General features: G+C 32.5%; 1 protein-coding gene across 5 annotated transcripts in view; it reads left to right on the forward strand.

Moving 5' to 3' along the window:
- Positions 1–20,586, forward strand: part of METTL15 (methyltransferase like 15) — a 212,422-nt gene that overhangs the window by 103,357 nt on the left and 88,479 nt on the right. For all 5 annotated transcript variants that reach the window (XM_017547088.2, XM_017547089.2, XM_037745215.1 and 2 more), the window contains exon 4: positions 1,721–1,857. In XM_017547088.2, coding sequence (XP_017402577.1) covers positions 1,721–1,857 — 137 coding nt within the window. The remainder of the gene's footprint in view (positions 1–1,720; positions 1,858–20,586) is intronic.

A 20,586-nucleotide genomic window follows, 5' to 3' on the forward strand; every position in this document is an offset into this window, starting at 1 on the left:
TTGACCTCGTGATCCACCCACCTCGGCCTCCCAAAGTGCTGGGATTACAGGCGTGAGCCCCTGTGCCCAGCCTATTGGAAGATTTTTACCGATTTGTAGACGTATAAAATAAGTGATTAGCAAAGGAAATTATGATCTTGAGATTTGTTTCTAAAAATAAAAAGATACTATTTAAAAATAGTGAAAAATATATTTTGCCATGCCTTTTGTGCTGCCAGTGATAGAAGTTCAAAGTTAAGTTACACTAAAACATTTGTGCTGAAAAGCAATGCTTGTACATTTTTACCGCATTTGTATCTTTTTATATTTTATGTCCATCCTCCAATTTTGATCAGAAGATTTCCTCCATGTTATTCTTTCAATAGCAGGCTAACTTTTATTAGGACTTGATCAGAGTATGGGACTCAGCATGGTAGATAGGAGCCAAAAAATCAAAGCATAATTGCATGCCCAGTTTCTGACCACTCTGTCTGAAATAAGTGGAAACATTCAGAGCAGAGACATATTCAAATCCATGACACGGATGGATTTCTTCTTATGTACCTTACACATGAACTTTAAGAAAACTGTATGTTTAGATATTTTTTAAGTCTAGGCAATAGATTTATGTTATTTGTCACTGTAGTCAATATTATTAGAGTAATTGTTTTTATTTGCATAACACCAGTGAAGTTTACTGAAAGGGCCCTTTAAACTAAGAGCCTAACTTTGAGGGAATACATGGAAAATGTCTTGTCTTGCACAATCAACTAACTTGTACACACATATGTTTCTTATGGTCCAGGTCTGGTTTCTTGCTCAACTGTGACCTGACTATTCTCTTTAGAGTATGGCCAAATAATATAGCCAAGAAGTAAATTCAGATTCAATTAACTGTACTCTATATCTGGAATGAGCCAAGCATTGAGTGATACGTTCTCAAGTACACTCTATCCTGTTTCCTGGAAAAATTACTACTGGCAAATGTTTTATTCTCAAAAGTGTTTTGATTTACATGAGAAATGACATGTTAGCTTATCAATTAGGCAAGTGGTGATGGTATTCTTTTCTTCTTCAAAATACCAGTCTAAAGACACTGGTATTTTGTGACTTTAAGTAACTATCCCAAAGACATAGCTACTTAGTGTCAGACCTAGAATTTACCCTAGGTGTTTTGACTTGAAAAGCTTTTTTTTTTCAGTTCATATTTGTTATTTTGTTATTACATATATAATCTGTATGTTTGTCAGTTTTTTAGATTTTATCTGATTTGTCCTGTGCATATTTATTATTAAGGATGTTTATTCTATTTCTCTTTTTATCATTAATTTTCATTTAAAACATTAATAGAAATTGAGATAAAATGAACCACACCAATTGTAAGCCATCTCCAAATGAAAATTATTAAAAATGTTATTACCAGCTGGGTGTTGGACATGTTAAAGAGCTGGGAGCACTGACCAGTTTGACCTTATAGAGAGACATATAAATTTGTCTTGAATTAGCCAGTCTGTGTCAGAGGCTATTTTACTGATACTCTGATCACTGCTTTTGGATTGATCACTCATAATTGAGCCAGATCTCATATATAACAAATTCAATTATGGGAAAAACGATTGTAATTATTTTCCTATTTACTGTCAACTCTGAAAATCATTGTGTGCTTCTAGAAATTGAGATAGTTGTCAAGAATAAGTTTTGTTTATGCTAAGTTGTAATTTTCTTTTTCTGTGTTGGCTAGATTTTTCTAGATATGACATTTGGTTCGGGAGGACACACAAAAGCCATTCTACAGAAGGAGTCAGATATTGTCCTGTATGCCTTGGACAGAGACCCTACTGCTTATGTATTAGCTGAACATCTTTCAGAGTTGTATCCGTAAGTAATACCCTTGTATATTTATTTAATTTTGGTTCTGATTTTACAGAGCTTGATTTGCCACCTTGGAATTTGTTCTGCTTTGCATGGGCTATATTTTACTCCATTAAATATTTTCCCTTTTTTTCCCCAAAAGGAATTAATGTAAATGATGATTTTAGTACCATTTAAAGTAATGCTATTTTCCAATTATCCCTTCTGAATCCATATAAAGAAATACAAAAATGACTTCCACCTACAAGATTGAAAATGGTTGGAATCCATCTACAAATAATATTTTGACAATATCTCATGGCCAAAAAATAATTTTTAAATATTTTTATGAGTTCATTTCTAAGAATTTAGCAAAGTAAATAAGTATGTGAGAATTCTGCAGAACTCATGGGGACATATACATTAATATAATGTAATTGATTCCTTTGAATTTTCTGAAATTCACAAGTAAATCTAGAGTGATCCATTCTTCTATCAAAAAAAGTCAGCTATAACTAAAGAACTTTTTCAAAATATAAAATATTATCTGAATGAGTAGTGAAACCATCTGCCATTAAAGAAACATTTTGAATTAGGGAGTAGAGTTTACCTGATATGTTGTATAAAGGCATCATCCTATAAGAGGAAAACTTCTTGGAGCTAAGATGGCTCTCTTCAAATACGTAAAGGACTGTTTTCAGGAATGGGAAATGGTTTTATTCTGTTCTTTATCAGAGACTGGAATCAAGAAAATAGATGGGAATTTTAGAGGTAATTTTGACTTGATGTGAACTGGAGTTTTCACTAGTTGTAGCTGTTCAACAACAAAATGGTCTCTTTGGTGAAAGTTCCAAAAGTATGACAGTGGAAAACTTTAATCAGTCACTAAGAATAGAACGTTCAATTCGTCATCTAGAATAGTACTTACATCCTTTTTCAGGTCCCAAACTCTCTGCAAATCTAATGAATGTTAGACTCTCCCCCTAAGACTCTCCCCATATAACTCTCCCCATAAAACTGTAAATATATAAACATATGCTTTTATTTGCAAGATCACAGGAGTTGTGGAGCACCTGAAACCTACCCTTTGACCCTAGATTATTTCATTTCTTCCAAGAATAATATGAAGATGTGGTTTAAGGACATGATACTAAATATTAATGTTTTAAATCTTTCTGTCTTCTCCAGTGTAACTTAGATGCACCTTCTTTAAGAAGAAGTTTTATTAGAGCATTCACATTTGTGAAACATTGTGTGAGTTCACTGGATTATGATGTGAACGTTCATAAAGTATAGGCCTCTTTTATACAACAGTTTTTTTTATACAACAGGTACAGTTCCTTTGTACCTGAGGAGAAGTGGATACCAAAATTCATGTTTGCTCAAGTCCCTTATATAAAATGACATAGTATTTGCACATAACCTATACACATCCTCCCATATACTTTAAATCTTCTCTAAGTTACTTACCTAATACAAAGCAAATGCTGTTTAAACAGTTGTTAAACTTTATTGTTTAGGGAATAATGACAAGTAAAAAAAAAGTTTTGTACATGTTCAGTATAGATGCACTTTTTTTTCTGATCTGCAGTAAGTTGAATCAATTGATGTGGAATACACAGATCAGGAGGGCCAGTCATATTTTGCTGTCATAGAAAAATAGAATTTTCCTAAGATATTGTTGTTTCTTAAGGCAATGATTCCTAATTCAGGTGTTTCAATGTCTCTTATTCCTTTAAACACCCCACTTTCTCAAATGGAGCTGAAAGTTTACAAATATTATCATGTGTAATTTTTTTTTTAACTTAACAGGAACTATCAGACTATATATTCTTTTCAATTTATAGATGTGGAAACTATTAGCCAGATAGATGAAGTGATTTTCTAAAAAGCATAAGCGACTTTATTGGAAGAGACCTGGGACATAGATTCTACTCCCTAGTCTCATAATCTCATTGTATTAAATATTACTGCCTTGGCTTAAGTCTTGAGACTTTTTTACTTCATTGACAAAATGATTTCTTTGTCGAACATAATAAATTAGATAAGAACAAGAAAACAAATCGGAGGAAGCCAAGAAGAAGGAATTAATACAGATAAAAGCTAGAATCAAGGAAACTATAAACGAAAAAATAGAAAGGATAAACAATCCCAAGAGATCATTCTTTGAAAATAGCAAAATCGCTTTTGAGCCTGATTACTAGAGCTAAAATGTGTGAATAAGATTGAGAGAGAAGACTAACCATAGACACACGTAAGTTCGTCATAAGATCATACAACTGCAACTCTGGTAACTTATAAAACCTAGATAAAATGATTGATATTAATATCCTAACAAAATATAAAATTTGATTAATATTTATAAAATTTGAATGTCATTACCATAATAGAAATTAGAAGATAACTGAAGTATGTAGAAAAAAAGCTCCCTGACCAGATGGATTTGCAGTTATCTAATTGTGGAAAAAAAAAATGGAAAAAGCAATGCCTATTACACTAATTCTGACCATGGTAAATTTGGAAAGTTATTTCAGTTAATATTATAAATCTAGCATAATTTTAATACCCATCTTTTTTTTTTTTTTTTGGGGAGATAAGCTCTCACTCTATTGCCCAGGCTGGAGTGCAGTGATGCCATCATAGCTCACCGCAGCCTCTATTTCCTGGGCTCAAGTGACCCTTCTGCCTCAGCTTCTCAAGTTGGGACAACAGGTATGCACCTGGTTAATTTTTTTTTTTTTAGTAGAGATAAGGTCTTCCTGTGTTGCTCAGGCTGGTCTTGAACTCCTCAGCTCAAGTAATCATCCTACCTCGACCTCTCAAAGGACTAGGGATTATAGATAGGAGCCACCATGCTTGGCCTAACACCGTATCTTGATAGAGACAGTATAAAATGGAAAAAAGTCTAAGTTTGCTGAAGTATAGAAATACAAAAATTGTAAAGGAAATAGTAATATATCTAATGCACCTGTCATTTAATTAAAACAGTAATAGCTGTGGCCTAATGAAGTTTATTTCATGAAAACAGGACATTCTATGTCAGTTCTTAATCAATGATAGATTGATAAGCATGACAATAATCAGCTAGCTATTCTTATTAAAATTTCTGTTAAATATAAGGAAACTACTTAAATGTAAAATATTTGCAATCAAGGACAAGCAGTAATTATTTTCCTAAAATGTGAATTATTTAAGACAAAATTAGGATGTAAATAGGATTTAACTTCTATAAATATTATTTCTCTACATTTTTTAAAGGTCTGACAAAGGCTAATGAAAGATTAGAATATTATTCTTATAATGATTTACTGAAGAGTTCAAAACTCAAAATACTTAAAAAGTAATAAGATGATAAGACGGTTAGATAAAAATTTAAAACTCTATTCAGAATAGAAGAACTCTAGGGACAAAAAGGAAGTAATCCCTTTCTTTTCCAACATAAGAGTCACTGTTGATACCCCTATAACAAAGAGAGGTTGACAAGAGAAAAGAATAGCAAATTTATTTGATCAACTGACTGAGTTGGGGGAACTCAATAAGGCTCTGTATGCAGCATTCTTTTCTCTTGGGTATCAAGGTAGGACTTCTGTGGAATGAGTGTCCTAATTTTGTTATGGCCATCTACTACAGAAAGAAGTAGGGTAGGTTAGAGTAGTATTTTAGGCTTTGAAGCTGGCTTTGGAGAAAAAAAGTTCTGGTTTCTATGGGGGAGGTTAGAGTAATATTTTGGGCTTTAAAGCTGGCTTTGGAGAAAAGGGGTACTGGTTTCTATGACCCACCTTGGGGAAGAGGGATTCTAGTATCTTGCCTCTGAGGAGAATGAGAGACAGGAGGTAAAGAGGTGGTCAGAAGGTAACTTTGCTTCTAAGGCTGCTTCTTAGTCCTTCATTTGAGGGTATTGTTTTCTGAGCCCCAATAGTACCTAGAAAGGGAAATGGGAAAAAATAGGCTATACACAAAAGCAGCTAAAATTATATAAAATATTTAGTAATAAATTTAACAAAAAGCACACTTCCAAATGAAAGAAAATTATAATCTTTTTGAAGGACACACAAGAAGATTTGAACAAAAGGGAAGACATATTTGTTTCGAGGCAGAGATAATTAATATAAAAAGAGGGTGGAGTGAAGAGGTTCATACCCCATCACTTTGTGAGGCTAAGGCAGGAGGATCTCTTGAGCCCAGGAGTTAGAGATCAGTCCTGGCAACATAGCGAGACACCATTTCTTGCAGGGAAATGGTGGTGTGCACCTGTCGTCCCAGGTACTCAGGAGGCTGTGGTGGTACTAAGGAAGTTGAAATTGCAGTGGGCTGTAGTTAGCCATTGCACTCCAACCTTGGCAGCAGAGCAAGATCCTGTCTCAATTTGGATGGATGGATGGATGGATGGATGGATGGATGGATGGATGGATGCAGGATGGATAGACAGAAAGAATACAAATAAAAAGAGTTAATGCTCCAAAAATTCATGTATACATGTATTGTACATGTATATTGTTTTTAAAGTTTGGATGATGCGATCCTTAGTTTATATGGGGCAAAAAGTGACAAGATGTTTTTTGAATTAAAAAATGAGAGGAGACCTGCCTTACCAGATGTCAGATTACACTATCAAATCATTGTAATGAATCAATAAAACATTGATACAAGAATAGGCAAGTAGATTAATGGAGAAAGGAATCCAAAATTGAGTCTGCTAAACAAAGGAATTTAGTTGAAGATAAAATTATTTTAATTCATTGAGAAAGTGGTAGATTATGAAATAAATGATGCTATTACAGTGCCTGTCAGACTTGAAGAAAATAAAATAAACCCATTTAAAATTTTTGATTTAAAAATTACTTCTAGATGGTACAAAAAATATGTGAAAATTTGAAAATACAACTTCTATGAGAAAATTGGAGAGGCTACATCCACAATCTAGGGGTGAGACACTTCTTAAGACTAGAAATCATAAATCTATAAAATATGATTATATAATTTTTTAAAACATGGCAAGAAGAGTTTGGTAATTTCTAACAGCTAATTTGGAAAATAAATGTTAGTAATATAGAAGATAGGAAAAAGATTGATATATAGGAAGAGTTCTTACAAAACTAGAGAGAAGACAAAACATATAGAAAGGTGATTCATAAATGATTAAGCTATGAAAAGGTGCTCAAATTCAGTAGCAATATATGAGGGCAATCAAAATAATAATGGTATAATACACTGGAAAACATAATTTTGCTAGTGAGGATATGCAGAAAAAGATACCTTCATCTATTTTGGGTGGACATCTTTTAATATAAAAAATATATAATCTGCTTAGAACCTATTCCATCTAAGTAAAAGAATATCTAAGAAAACATTTTTTTTACACTTCCTGTGAGCTTTATGCATATATTGCTTCTGTATGTAATCATAGAGAACTTGAGAAAGACAGGACTAACAATGGAGGGAGGTTCAGGGAAAGCGAAAACAATGATTAAGTAAAACCTAGAGATTGTATGATTACATCTCTGCATATATATGCAAAATAGAAAATGCAGAGTAATGCTATATATATAATTTATTAATATCCACATATATAGTAATAAAGTATGCATGAGAAAGAAAAACGCAAATTTGGGTTTGGGATTATTTCTGGGAATAATGGATAGACGGAGAGTTGGTTGAAAGGATGAGTAGATAAGATAGATTGCATATCTTCTTAAAAATATTTATGTAATTACAATCTATAGTAGAGCACACAATGAAACATGTTGTCATTTTAATGTATCTTTTGAAGAAATACAGAAATTTTTTTCTTTTATTTATTTTGCTGTTACTCTAAAAGAAGAGTTAAGTTTCTCTTTAAAAATCCCATGTCCTTTACTCTGTCAAAACTAAGTCAGAAATAGAAACTAACATTTTTACAGAAAACTGAGAATTCATGGGAAGGCTGAGTTTTAGGCTAACCCGTTTTAGCTCTTTCAGAAAAGATGACATGTCAGATCACCTGTTGTTTGAAGACTGAAACTTTTCCCTATTTCCTCTGAAGACTGACTGTATAAGAGGAAACACATTTAAATTGGAGCAGTGAGGTGTTGGTTGACTTTTTAACGTAGTGGAAGATGGATGTTAGAAGACAATTTTAAAAATCAAAGTTTTTATCTTCTGAATTTAGAAATAATACATACTGTGTATACTAAAGTTAGAGAATACATGTATGTATAAAGAAAATGAAAATCATTCCATCATTTTACTATTATTTTAAGCAGATTTGAAAAATATAATGACCTGTTATTTTCAACATTTTATAAAAGTAGATATGCTTACTGGGGTAAATATGTAATAGAAAAATATAAACTCACCCATAATTCTACCACTTTAGGTAATCAGGGTTAGTAGCTTTATGTATATCATCTTTCTAATTGTCAGTATTTCATTATATGTACTATTTCTTATTTGAACTATTAAGGACACTTTCACTTTTTATACATCTAAAATGTTAAAATACCCTGGCAAAGTTTCAAATTCATTTTGATTAATTGTATTAAATGCATAATTTGTTATAAAGAATTGACATCTTTATTTTGTATCCCAATCCAGAAGGCAGTTGTTTCCTTCCAGTTATTCTGGTATTTTGTGTTTCTTAGTGAATTTTTTTCTAAATTAAAATTATAAAATGCAGGAAAGTATTGAGAAAAATATTAAAATAATTCATAGTCCTAACACCAGTGTAAACAGTTGGAATATTTCCTTCTAATTACTTTGGTTATCTATGCAGATATGTTCATATATGCCACATGTATATATATTTTGCTAAATTTACTAAATGGATTCTACATATATGTTATCAGTAAATTCCTGTTTCATTAAATTATTTTAAAACACATAATTTTATTGGTTTTAGAGTATTTTTATCATATAGTTGTAACTTATTAGAACCCTAATTCTTATATATTGTTATCCATATTCATATTGTTGGTAATTTAATTAACAGCAAATACCTGATGTATTTTGTGTAAACAAATCTGAGTGTGTTTTCTATAAAAGGGCAATTATATCAGGATACACCTGTTTTGTATTTTTTATTTTTATGTTTTATTTTGTGTTTTATTGAACTTTTATAATTTGTTTTCATTATATATATTTGGTTTTACCTTTTATTTTTTAAATTTACTCATTTTTTAATTTAGTACTTTTTAAGATAAAAAGTATTTAAACACTTTTTAAGTATGCAGAATAAAATAATATTTATTGATTATCCACCGTCATGTAAGTTGACAAAGTAATACTCCTTTATTTGTATTTTTTCTTCTTCTGCCACCCTTCTAGGCATTTTAAATACTATCTTGGGTTTTAGATATTAATATCTACTCTTGTGATAACTATTAGTTAGCATTTGCATTTTTGGCTGTATTATCTAAAATAATTCTTTACACTTAGGTCATTATAATTTATTTCAATGAGCCTACTAGCCTTTTTATAATATTTTCAGTCCCATTTTGAGTTCATTATGTGGGTTCATGTCTCAGTAAATTGATTATATCTTTATTTAGTTTTTCTATAAATATACAGAAAGGATACATCTAAGCTTTTGTTTACCTGAGGAAACAGTATTTCTCATGCCTTCTTACCTGGTAAAAAATTGATAGAGTATAGAATTTGGGAAATTTTATAGATACCACTCATTTTCTTCTGGTTGTTGTACTGTGGAGGTCTGAGGTCAACCTAGTTTGTTTTTTTTTTTCCTGTTCCTTGAAAATCTGTTTCTCACTTGTTCTTTTCAATCCCGGACTGGTTGCTTATTAGATATAGTTCTTTGAAAATTTTTGATATTTATAGATTTTACTTAGAAATATTACTGATTGGTCACTTTTAGTTAATTTTCTATATACTTCATGAAGAATTTTTGTCCTGTGGATCAGGTCTTTCTTCTACAAAGATGACTTTTTGTTTCAGTATTCTCTCTACCCTTATTTCTATTTTCTACCTTATGAGCCCTTATTATTTGTTGGTTAGATGTATCTTATCTGTCCTGCATGTCTTTTATTTATTCACTTAGTGTTTCCACCTATTTTCACTTTACTGCAGGATTCTGTGAAATCTCTTTGAGATTATTCTCTGGGTTAAGGATTTTATTTTCTATAGTATTGTTTATGGTTTTGACTGTCAATATTCTTCAAGTTTTAATTGAGCTATTAGAAGTTGTAATCTTATTTAATTTGCTGACTTTCTATTTTCTGTTAAATCCTTTTTATATCTTCTCTTATTATTTCATTTCTATGTTTTATTTGTGAACTGAGTATACACATCAAGGAACAGCTTCCTTCTGGTGCTCTCTTGTGTCTCTGAGGCAATGGGTATGAATGGAACATTCTTAACCTTTTTCCTAACTGGCTCCACTGCCTTGAATCAAGGTTCAGACTTGTATTTGGTAAGAAGAGGTAGGTTTTCTGTATTCTGCCAGATCTTTGGGGACTATTTTTAGTGATTTATACTATTTGAACTTTCATTGATTTGTTTTCAGAAAAGATTAAACAAACAAATTATATTACTATGGAACAAAAGAGGGAAGCTAGCTAACACAGTAATATAATTAGAGAGTTACAAAAATATTTATCCATATAATATAGTCTATTCTAAACTACCCACATGATCTCACTAAGTTGTGTAGTCGTATTTTCTAGCACTTGAAGTTTATAATTTTCCTTCTCTTTCTTTTAAGCCACGATTTTTAATTTTTGGTCAAATTTACACAGGAAGCCATGGCAATGACAAGTCTAGAACTCATAGCATCAGGTTTGCTGCTTGTATTCTTTCTACCCCACTACAATATTCTTCAATAAGCAATTTAGTCACGTTGTTGAACAGTCAAAACTGAAACCCAGGAATTTTGACTCCAAGGCCAGTGTAAAATCATGTAAAAGAATAAAAAGCCCTATCTACCTAAAATTTAGACTTCTAAGATTAGATATGAGACACAGTTGTTATTAATCTTACTAACCATGAGAGGTCTGTTCTGTCATGTGCTATCAAAGTGAAACAATTTTCACAAATATAAACAAGTATGAAAAAAGACAACTTGGAAAAATTAACTAGACCATTTTGAACTATTGATGATGGTCTGTTACCTGTTAATTGTTTTTGGTAACACAAACATAACTAAAACAGGATATTGTATTTTATCCCATTGAATATTATTCAATATAACTTTTGCCTAGAAGATGTTAGCCTTGTAAGCTGAAGCTATTTGTTTAAGGAGGTAAAACTTGACTTTGGTCTACTAAACATAGTCCCATGGCTTGAGCCATATATGTTTATTCCATAAATATGTAAGTTACTTAACCACTCTGCTACTCAGTTTTCTCATCTTTAAAAATGGAGATAATAATAGTACATGCTTCATAGAAATGACAGAATTAGGCTTAGACCACAGTGTAGAGTATCTTATTAATGAGTCATGAAATCATTTATTGGGTCCTGATCAGAATTTAATGGAATGGAGTAAGAATATCATAGTTTATCATGTGAAGATAAATTAAGTATTGTTGTATATTAAATGTTTATTGAAGACAAACTATGTCTAACACACGTCATATCCCTGCTTGGATATGCTATTTTTTAATTTTTAATTTGTGCCAGAAACTTACAAGATACCTGAAACTTCTTTATTTCTAGCTGGTTCCTCCCTCTTTGAACTCATCTGGATCTGGCTTATTTCAAATGTCCATCCCCACAGATGTGAGAAAGTAGTCTAGATTTTAGAATCAAACAGTCTTGATTTAGAGTCTTCATTCTACCTTTCTAGCTATGAGATTTTTAGATCAATGACTTAATCTTTCTAAGTCTGTATTTTTATACCTTTAAAATGAGGTACTATTAATACCTACCTCATGGGCTGTTATGAAGATTAAATAAGTTTATGCAATTAGATTGTTTATCATAAAATTGTTTAATAAATGTTAGCTATAGTTGCTTTATTATAGTTATTATGTGAGTTAATACATAGTTATACTAATTATTATTGTCATTATGCTAAGAGCTTGCAAAGTTTCACTGGCATACACCAAGATGATGATTGGCAATTTCCTATCTTTACCTACTTAGTTCCTTAACATGCACAGATAGAATTGTTTTAAGATTTGAGGCCTGGAACACTGCATTTACAAGGTGAGTACTTCCCCCACCTTGTAAAGTACTCTGGCATCTGCCTTTTGTTATAAACTTTCTTCCCTTGTCAGTGTAAATACTGAATGCTGTACCTGTGCAATGATCTGAATATTGGTGTCTCCCCCAAATTCCTGTGCTGGAACCTAATATTATTAATAAATGATGTCTTTGGGGAAGTGATTAACTTATGACTGTTGTGCCCTCAGGAATGGAATTAATGCTCTTATAAAAGATTGTAGGGAGCTGCTTTGTCCTTCTGCCATGTGAGGATACAGCAAGAGGCTCCCTTTTAAGCAGGGAACATGCCTTCACCAGACACTAAATCTGCTGGCATTTTGATCTTGGACTTCCCAGGCTCTAGAACTATGAGAAATAAATTTCTGTTTCAATAAATTACCCAGTCTAAGATGTTTTATTATAGCACCCTGAATGGACTGAGACAGCCTGTCACAATTACAGACACTGCTGTATTGAGCTGTATTATTGTCTTATTTTAACCCCCAGATCTACTTTTTATGATTTTGATTTTTCCCTCACTTTTTGGCTTTAGATAAAATAACTAATATCATACGAATATCATGAATCAATCAGAAGTTCATTCTTATGTGTCTTCTTTGACTCTCTCCTTCTATATTTATATGCTACTGGCTTTCTGGAATCTACTTTTTTCTCAGTAAAGAAGGTGGAAGGTTTTGCAAGGTTTAATTTTTAGCCATTTCTTCTTCTGAATCCTGAAAATTCTGCAAGGCTAATTCCTGAGTTACTTTCATTACCTGTACATTTAAATTCATTGTTGATTAATTAGCTTATTACTGACATAAGGAGACAGAATCTGTGTTTATTTTAAATAAAGTCTTTTTTTTGTCTTAGACAAATACAAATTTAACTATAGACCAATATATTATAATTAACACCTCTGTATCCATTCCTAAGTACTGTTATATATTTATTCTTAGAATATTTGGCTTAAAAGTTTCAAAACTGATTCGTGGAAGTCAATGTGAATATTTGAAATGCAAATGATATTTATATTATGATAACTATGAGAAAATGAATTACCTCTTCACAAACTTGAGATAATCCATTTTTATTGCCTACGTCATTTGAACATATCCATATGGTACAGGATAAGAATAGCAGCTTGTTCAGTACAAGAATGACTATACCTAGAAAGACTTCATTTTATCTTGGGTAAATAATACATATTTAGAGACATATTTTATTACATATGAGAAAATTTTAGTAGAATCCTTTATGTTTGGGCTTCTGAGTTATTAAAAGAATGAAAACAATAGTTGTATTTTCTCTAAGTCATCAACTAATTAAATCAAAAGGAGTTTGCTATAATTACATGTATAATCCTCCTGTTCTCGACACCCCCATTTTTGCCTGATATTTAAAGTAAAACTGAGACAAACAGCTGCTGGATTGGATTATCTACTTTAGTATTTTCTTTTTTATTTTTTCCTGAGAGAATACAATCTAAATTTAATGCACAATTCAATGTGCATTTTAGTGCCTGCTGTGTATGGGGAAATAGACTTGATGTGGGGAATGCTCAGAAGCTCAAAATAAGGCCTGTGTACCACAAGACAGAGCTCATTATCTAATAGTTAGACAAGTAAACCTCTGTGAGATCAGGTAAGTAAATCTCCTGGAAGGGAAATTACCAAACATATTCTAAATTCAAACTTAAATTATTTGGGGAATATATATTCTTATTTTCTTTGTTAGCATTGTTGCTCATTTAATTCAATTTAAAATACTGTTTTGGGTCAGATATTAAACCATATTCTGGTATTACAGCTGGATAAAAGCTCCATATAATGCCTTCTTACTTTCTCAGGAAAGACAGATAATTAACAAGTATTTAAGATAAGTGTCAGGACCCAAAAATAATAAATACCAAGGTAATATGCCTTGCCTTTATAGCATGGAATAACTATGTTATTTAAATAAAATATTATTTCAACAAATAATTACAAGGAGGAAGAGTACTTATTACATAGGATATATGATGGACATTTCATAGGAGAAATAAAATACAAAATAATAACATGTAACGGATTAAGGTATCATTGATCAAATTAAGTAAACTATTCAAAGAATACTTCTATAAAACAGGATTTTTTTCCTATGGTAAAATTCTTACATTTTTCAATGATGCATCATTACTTTCAGAATAAAGTTAAGCTTTTCTGCTTACCACAGGAGGCCATTGAGGATATGACCTTTCTTTTCTCTAAATTCATCTCTTATGACTTTACAACAGTCTTCTCATACCCTCCTTGAAATCTAAACTACTTGTACATTAACTCACGATGTTGTGCCATATCACTGTCCATGTCTATGTGCTCTTTATTTTCCTAGTGTTATTCACCTCACTTGTGTTTCAAGACTTAGCACTATTTTCTCTGTAAAATCACCCAGATACTTCCAGTTGGATTTAAATTTTTCTCTCCTATTCCTCAGCACACCCTGTGCCACCTTTATCCAAGCTTTTCATCATTCTATTGGTTTACTTCCATATATTATATGCCCCTTGAAGTATTGCTATGTCTTAACAGACTTTGTACTTTCAAAATTTTCTATAGTTCCTGGCACATAGGATATACTCAATATCATAATGAATGGATGCTTAGATGAATAAATGAATGGATGATAATTTTTCATTTTCTATATCAAATGTATAAAATAGAAATTAGATATAATGGGCTGAGTTTATCTTAATTTGCATTGTACAATATAAATAGAACCTTTAAAAATATCTAGACTATTCTTTAAAATACGTTATAAGTCTAGATCTAAGTTCTAGAGAGGATTGTGGAGTAAATGGCAAATTCTTTATTGAGAAAGAATAATAATATTCTACATAAATATTTATGTAGAAATATCTAAGCCCAATTAGATATGCCATATCTATCTTCCAATGAGGTCCAAATCCTTACTGCTAGCTTTTACTATGGAGAAACTAGTTTTCACTACTATTTCCACTGGCAGTCCTGTGCCAAAGGAATCTACATGGGAATTATATATATTATCACTAGAAAAAGATATTTAGATACTCTATATTATAAATAAACTTTATTTCTGAATAATGCTAGTTTGTTTTCACTGAATCTGAAAAATTCATATTTGGCATATATACTCCTATACATAAAATTAATCATTTTTTGAAAGAAAAAAAGGTATACTATATAATATTAAGTTGTTATATAATAATTAAAGATATTTAGATTCATGGAATAATTTTAAAAGTACTTTTCATATTAACACTTTTATTTCTTTTGTGTCTTGGAGCATGTTTCATATCAGCAAGTATATTAAAAGGAACATACTGTGGGCAGCATGTAGGCTCAGCATAGGATTCTCTACACTAAAATTTTGCAATGATGTTGGTTAATTGCTAGTTTTCAGGCACCTTTCTAACCTCCTTTTTAGTGGGTGTGAAAGGGTTTATTTGTAAGAGATATTGCTACTGACAGAATTTTATCTTTTTCTCCTGGAATCTCAACAGCTACTCCCATGTTATAGGCATCCCCAGAAAGCTCGTCAAAGGATTTCCACCCACACTCTGAATATCTATCAGGGCTTGACCCATTTTTTTCTCTTATTAATATAGCAGCATACACATCATGAGAAAAAATAGAATAAGAGCTCGTCCAAGCTTGGAATTTCAAAAAATTATCTACCTGTTTGCAGGGAATTGAAGTAGACACAAAATTTAGCCTTTATTTATTTTTTTTTAAATTTTGCCCTTAATCTCATCACATTGAGGAATCACATCTAATTTCATGAATACAGTTTTATTTTGAGTGACTTAAAATGTACATTTATATTCTCAAATGCAGTGAATGTAAATGCCAAAAATGGAGTACACTATAAATCAGGAGCTCTCCTTTTTACTCAATTTTTAGGACACAATGTACTGCTTAATAACATACATAATAATTAAAACAAGACTACAACTTCGAATAGTAATACTAGTAGACTGCTTTGGAAGTAATCAGGATAGTTATAAGACAGAATAGGAAAAGATGTGTTTAAAGTAATTTTGCTTGTATAAATGACTGCATTTCTTTGTTTATGTAAACCAGGAGCCTTTTTTTTTCCCTTGTGTGGCATCCAAATACTCATATATATACTGTGGCTAATTTTTTTTTTAACTTAAATGATAAAAGTCTCTCGAATACAGGATTATTTTCAGTCTTCCTTCAACTCTCTGACATTGGGCAAGTTACTCAAAGCCTCAGTCACCTCATCTTCCTTATGATGAGTAAGGCATAAGTTATAAAATAATAATAATTAAAATAAAATGCTAATTATTGTTACCATAGCAGTTGTTTCTCCTGCTTATTAATTTGGAGTCAGTCACTCAGCTAACATCCAAGTACAATTAGAGTGGTGAGGAATACTTCCCCTTTGTAGTATGCCATCCGTTGTCAATATTCACTGTTTTGAATTCCTCCCTCTCTATTCTTTCTTAGACTCCTCCAGATAAGGCTTTCAGCTGCCCCACCCCACAACTGTACCAACACTCTTCTTGTCAAAGACTCCGGTGGTATTCACAATGCCAAATTCAGTGGTTAGTTCTCATTTCTCAGCTTAGATAAAACACATAAGCCAGGTGCCATAGGTGATTATTTCCTATTCCTTCAAATGATTTTATTTGGATTCTTTTTTTCTCTCCTGTCTGGACTGTTCCTTCTCAGACTCTTCGTGTGTCCTTTCTCCTTTCCTCCTAATATTTGTTCTTCTTTAACGCTCATTCTACAGGCCTCTTTTCTATTTACACCCATTCCTTCAGTAATCTTATCTAGTCTCACTGTCTACGTAACTATCTACACAGTGATGACTCCATGTTTTTTATCTTCAGCCTTATCCATCAAACTGCTTAGTTAGCATTTCCACTAGCTGGCTAATAAAAATCTCAGATCTTATATGTTTAAACAAAATTTTTGATCTTCTCCTTACAACCTGCATTGCCCTGAGTCCAACCCATCTGTTAAAGGCAATTTCTATTTGCTCAGGCAAAATAAAATTCTTTTAATAAAAAAAAAAAAGAATACTCATCCTTTTTATATGCCAGTACACTTCTGTTGGAAATCCCATTAACTCTACCTTCAAGGTGTATATGAAATCTGACCCCTACCTATCACTTTAGCATTACCACCCTGGTCCAGGCCACCATCATCTCCTAACTAGAACTTTGTCTTTTGACTTGTCTCCCAGCTTCTGCCGTTAAAATACTTCTGTAGTCTCAACAACAGGGCAAGTTATCTTTTTAAAAAACAAATTGGATCATGTTTTTTCTTTGCTATGTGGAACCTGTTTTTTTGTTGTTGTGATAGAGCCTTGCTCTGTCACCAGGCTAGAATGCAGTGGCGCAATCTCTGCTCACTGCAACCTCCACTTCCCATGTTCAAGCAATTCTTCTGCCTCAGCCTCCCAAGTAGCTGGGACTACAGGCACCCGCCACCATGCCCAACCAATTTTTCTATTTTTAGTACAGATGGGGTTTTATCATGTTGGCCAGGATGGTCTCGATCTCTTGACCTTGTGATCTGCCCGCCTCAGCCTCCCAAAATGCTGGGACTACAGGCATGAGCACCTGGCTGGACCCCTGTTTTTTTATTCCATTCCAGCCCCACCAGCTTTCCAGCTGCCTTCTTGTTCTTTAAGCACTCCTAGCATGTTTGCACTTCCAAGCTATCTCCACTTCCCAGAAATTCTGTGACACATTCCTTCATTTCTTTCAGGTCTCTGCTCGAATGTCTTCTGTCAGACTTTTCTGTGTAAAGTATCAGATTTATGCCTCAACCCCAGTATTTTGCAATTCCTTACCCTTGCTTTATGTTTTCTCTACAACATTATTGCCCTTTGGCATAGTACAGATTTGTTATAAATAATAACTACTAGTTTATTGTCTATTTACCCCAACTACAATATAACTACCATGACAGTAGAAACATGTTTCCCTTACTGATATAGATCTAATACCTATAACAGTTGCTGGTCGTAATAGGGTATCAATAAATATTTGTTGAAGGAGCAAAGGGATCAATCCAGTAACAAACATAGCAAGTAAAATAGAAGAGATGCCTCTGATCTACTGCCTTATAAATGATGCAGTTGCAAATATTCTTTAAATAAAGTTGCCATGTAATACTTAACTTTTCATGGGCTACTTCAGTTTCATTAAAACTAAGTAAATTCATACATTAACACATTCATTTGTTCATTCAGTGTTAATTATCATGTAAAAATCAGCTATACTTTGTTTGTAAATATTTGTTAAATGAGAAGAATGTACTTTAAGTAACAAAGTTATATAATCTACAAAGATTTCTGAATAATCAAGGATTTTAATATAGGTGTCTTTTGTATGGATTAGACTATGAATAACAATAGCTCAACATTTCACCAAAACTTAACAATCTCTAATGTGCATTCACATTCATTTATTTCATTTCATCACATTGACTGTATAGAATATTAGGATTAAATGTAGGGTTAGGATTTCTGTAACAGTTTTTGAGATGAAGTAGCAGAGATCCTGTCATACAACAAATAACTTGTGCTGGGCGCGGTGGCTCACGCCTGTAATCCCAGCACTTTGGGAGGCCGAGGCGGGTGGATCACGAGGTCAAGAGCTCGAGACCATCCTGGTCAACATAGTGAAACCCCGTCTCTACTAAAAATACAAAAATTAGCTGGGCATGGTGGCGCGTACCTATAATCCCAGCTACTCAGGAGGCTGAGGCAGGAGAATTGCCTGAACCCAGGAGGCGGAGGCTGCGGTGAGCCGAGATCGCGCCATTGCACTCCAGTCTGAGTAACAAGAGCAAAACTCTGTCTCAAAAAAAAATAAAAATAAAAATAACAAATAACTTGTTCTACTAGGATTAAAATCTTAAATTTATCCCTCAGGCTTAGTCCTTGTTCCTCTAAAATACACCTCATCTTTTAAATGATTGATCTGCATTGATGTATTCGCAGTCTTTTAACTTGTCCTGGGTTTCCCAACATTTAGCTTGACTCAGTCTTAACCAGCTTCTTATCAGATGTTAGAAGGATTTAAAAGATAAGAAACATAGATAATAGAGGAAAGGCATAGGGGATAGCCAAGTCTTTTGAATAGTTAGAGAAATATGGATTAAAAAATTGAATAATGGATGACCCTTTTAATTGTCTGACATGTTTCAAACTTTTTTAAAAAAGCAAAATGTACTTATTTAAGAAGACTTGATTGTCAGAAAATAAAAGCCATATTTTTAAAGAGCTTATATATTTCTCACAATGATGATACACTCAGTATTTTCTTGAAGTACTCTTTTGTTCTAGGAAAAAGGTCATTTGCTCATTTATTTAGCATATATTTATTGAACACCTACAATGTGCCAGGCACTTTTCTCAGTGCTTGGGATAAGTCAGTGCATAAAAAGAACTCTGCCACTATGGAAGTTAACTTCTAGCAGGGCAGATCCTATAATAAGCAGAGTAGGTAAGTTGTCTAATATGTAAGAAAGTGATACTTGCTATGAAAAACAACCAGAGAAAAGCAAAGGGTTATTGGGAAGATGGGGTTGTGGAAAAAGCTAGTTACAGTTTTTCATAGGATAAATAGAGTCTCAAGAATAAGACATATTGGCAAAGGCTTGTTAAGAGATAAGTAGTTAGAATGGGGATAAATCTGTGAAGATAGCATTCAGGCAAAGGAAAAGCCAGAGTAAGGTAAAGACCTGAAAGCTATACCACATGTGGCTGGTGTTTTCAAGGAAAAGCAAGGATGCCCATATGAGGAGCATATAATGAGCAAGAAGAGTGGTAAGAGAAAAAGATGATGTCAGAAGGCTAATGGGAATAGGGGAGGGTGGTAGTGCTCAGATGACTGATCATACAAGAGTTTTTTAGGCCATTGAATGAACACTGGCTTTTATTCTAAGTAAAATGGTAAATCATTGCAGAGTTTTGAGCGGAGGAATGAGTGACATTGTCTGACATGTTTTGAAAGCATTATTCTGACTGCTATGTTGAGTACACTCTCAAGGAGCCTAGGGCAAAAGCAGGGAAGCTAGAAACAGGGGTCCATTAAAATATTATAAATAAAAGTCTCTGTTTAAGATTATGATGTGGACTAAAATTTTGAGAATGTCAGACTCAGGTATTTGTTATTTGTATAGAAGAACTATACATATGTTTGCATGTTATTAGCATATACTTATTTGTCAATCGTTATTAAGCATTCACGTTAAAATTCTTCTGTTACTATATTTAGGTTTATTGATTTCCTCTCATCCTCCATTTCTACTCTGGAATATGAGCTCCTCAAAGACAAAAATATCTTATTTTCCACTGTATCCTAAGTGCTAAAAGTTTGTTTCTCAAATTAAATCAGAAAAGCCCAAATGTCCGGTTAGTATGCAAAAATTATGGAAAGAGAGAGTGAAATAAAGGGCAAATTCTAAATAGTAAACTTGAGTCAATGATAATTTAGAGAACATGACTCCTAGAATATAAAAATGCTCATTTTTCTAAAAGTAAGAAAATAATTGTATCAGATTATAAAGTCATATGGTAGTTTCTTTTAAACTGAGTTTATCATATTACTGCTTT

Source organism: Cebus imitator, unplaced genomic scaffold (genome assembly GCF_001604975.1).
Source record: "Cebus imitator isolate Cc_AM_T3 unplaced genomic scaffold, Cebus_imitator-1.0 Scaffold195, whole genome shotgun sequence".
Classification (NCBI taxonomy): Eukaryota; Metazoa; Chordata; class Mammalia; order Primates; family Cebidae; genus Cebus; species Cebus imitator.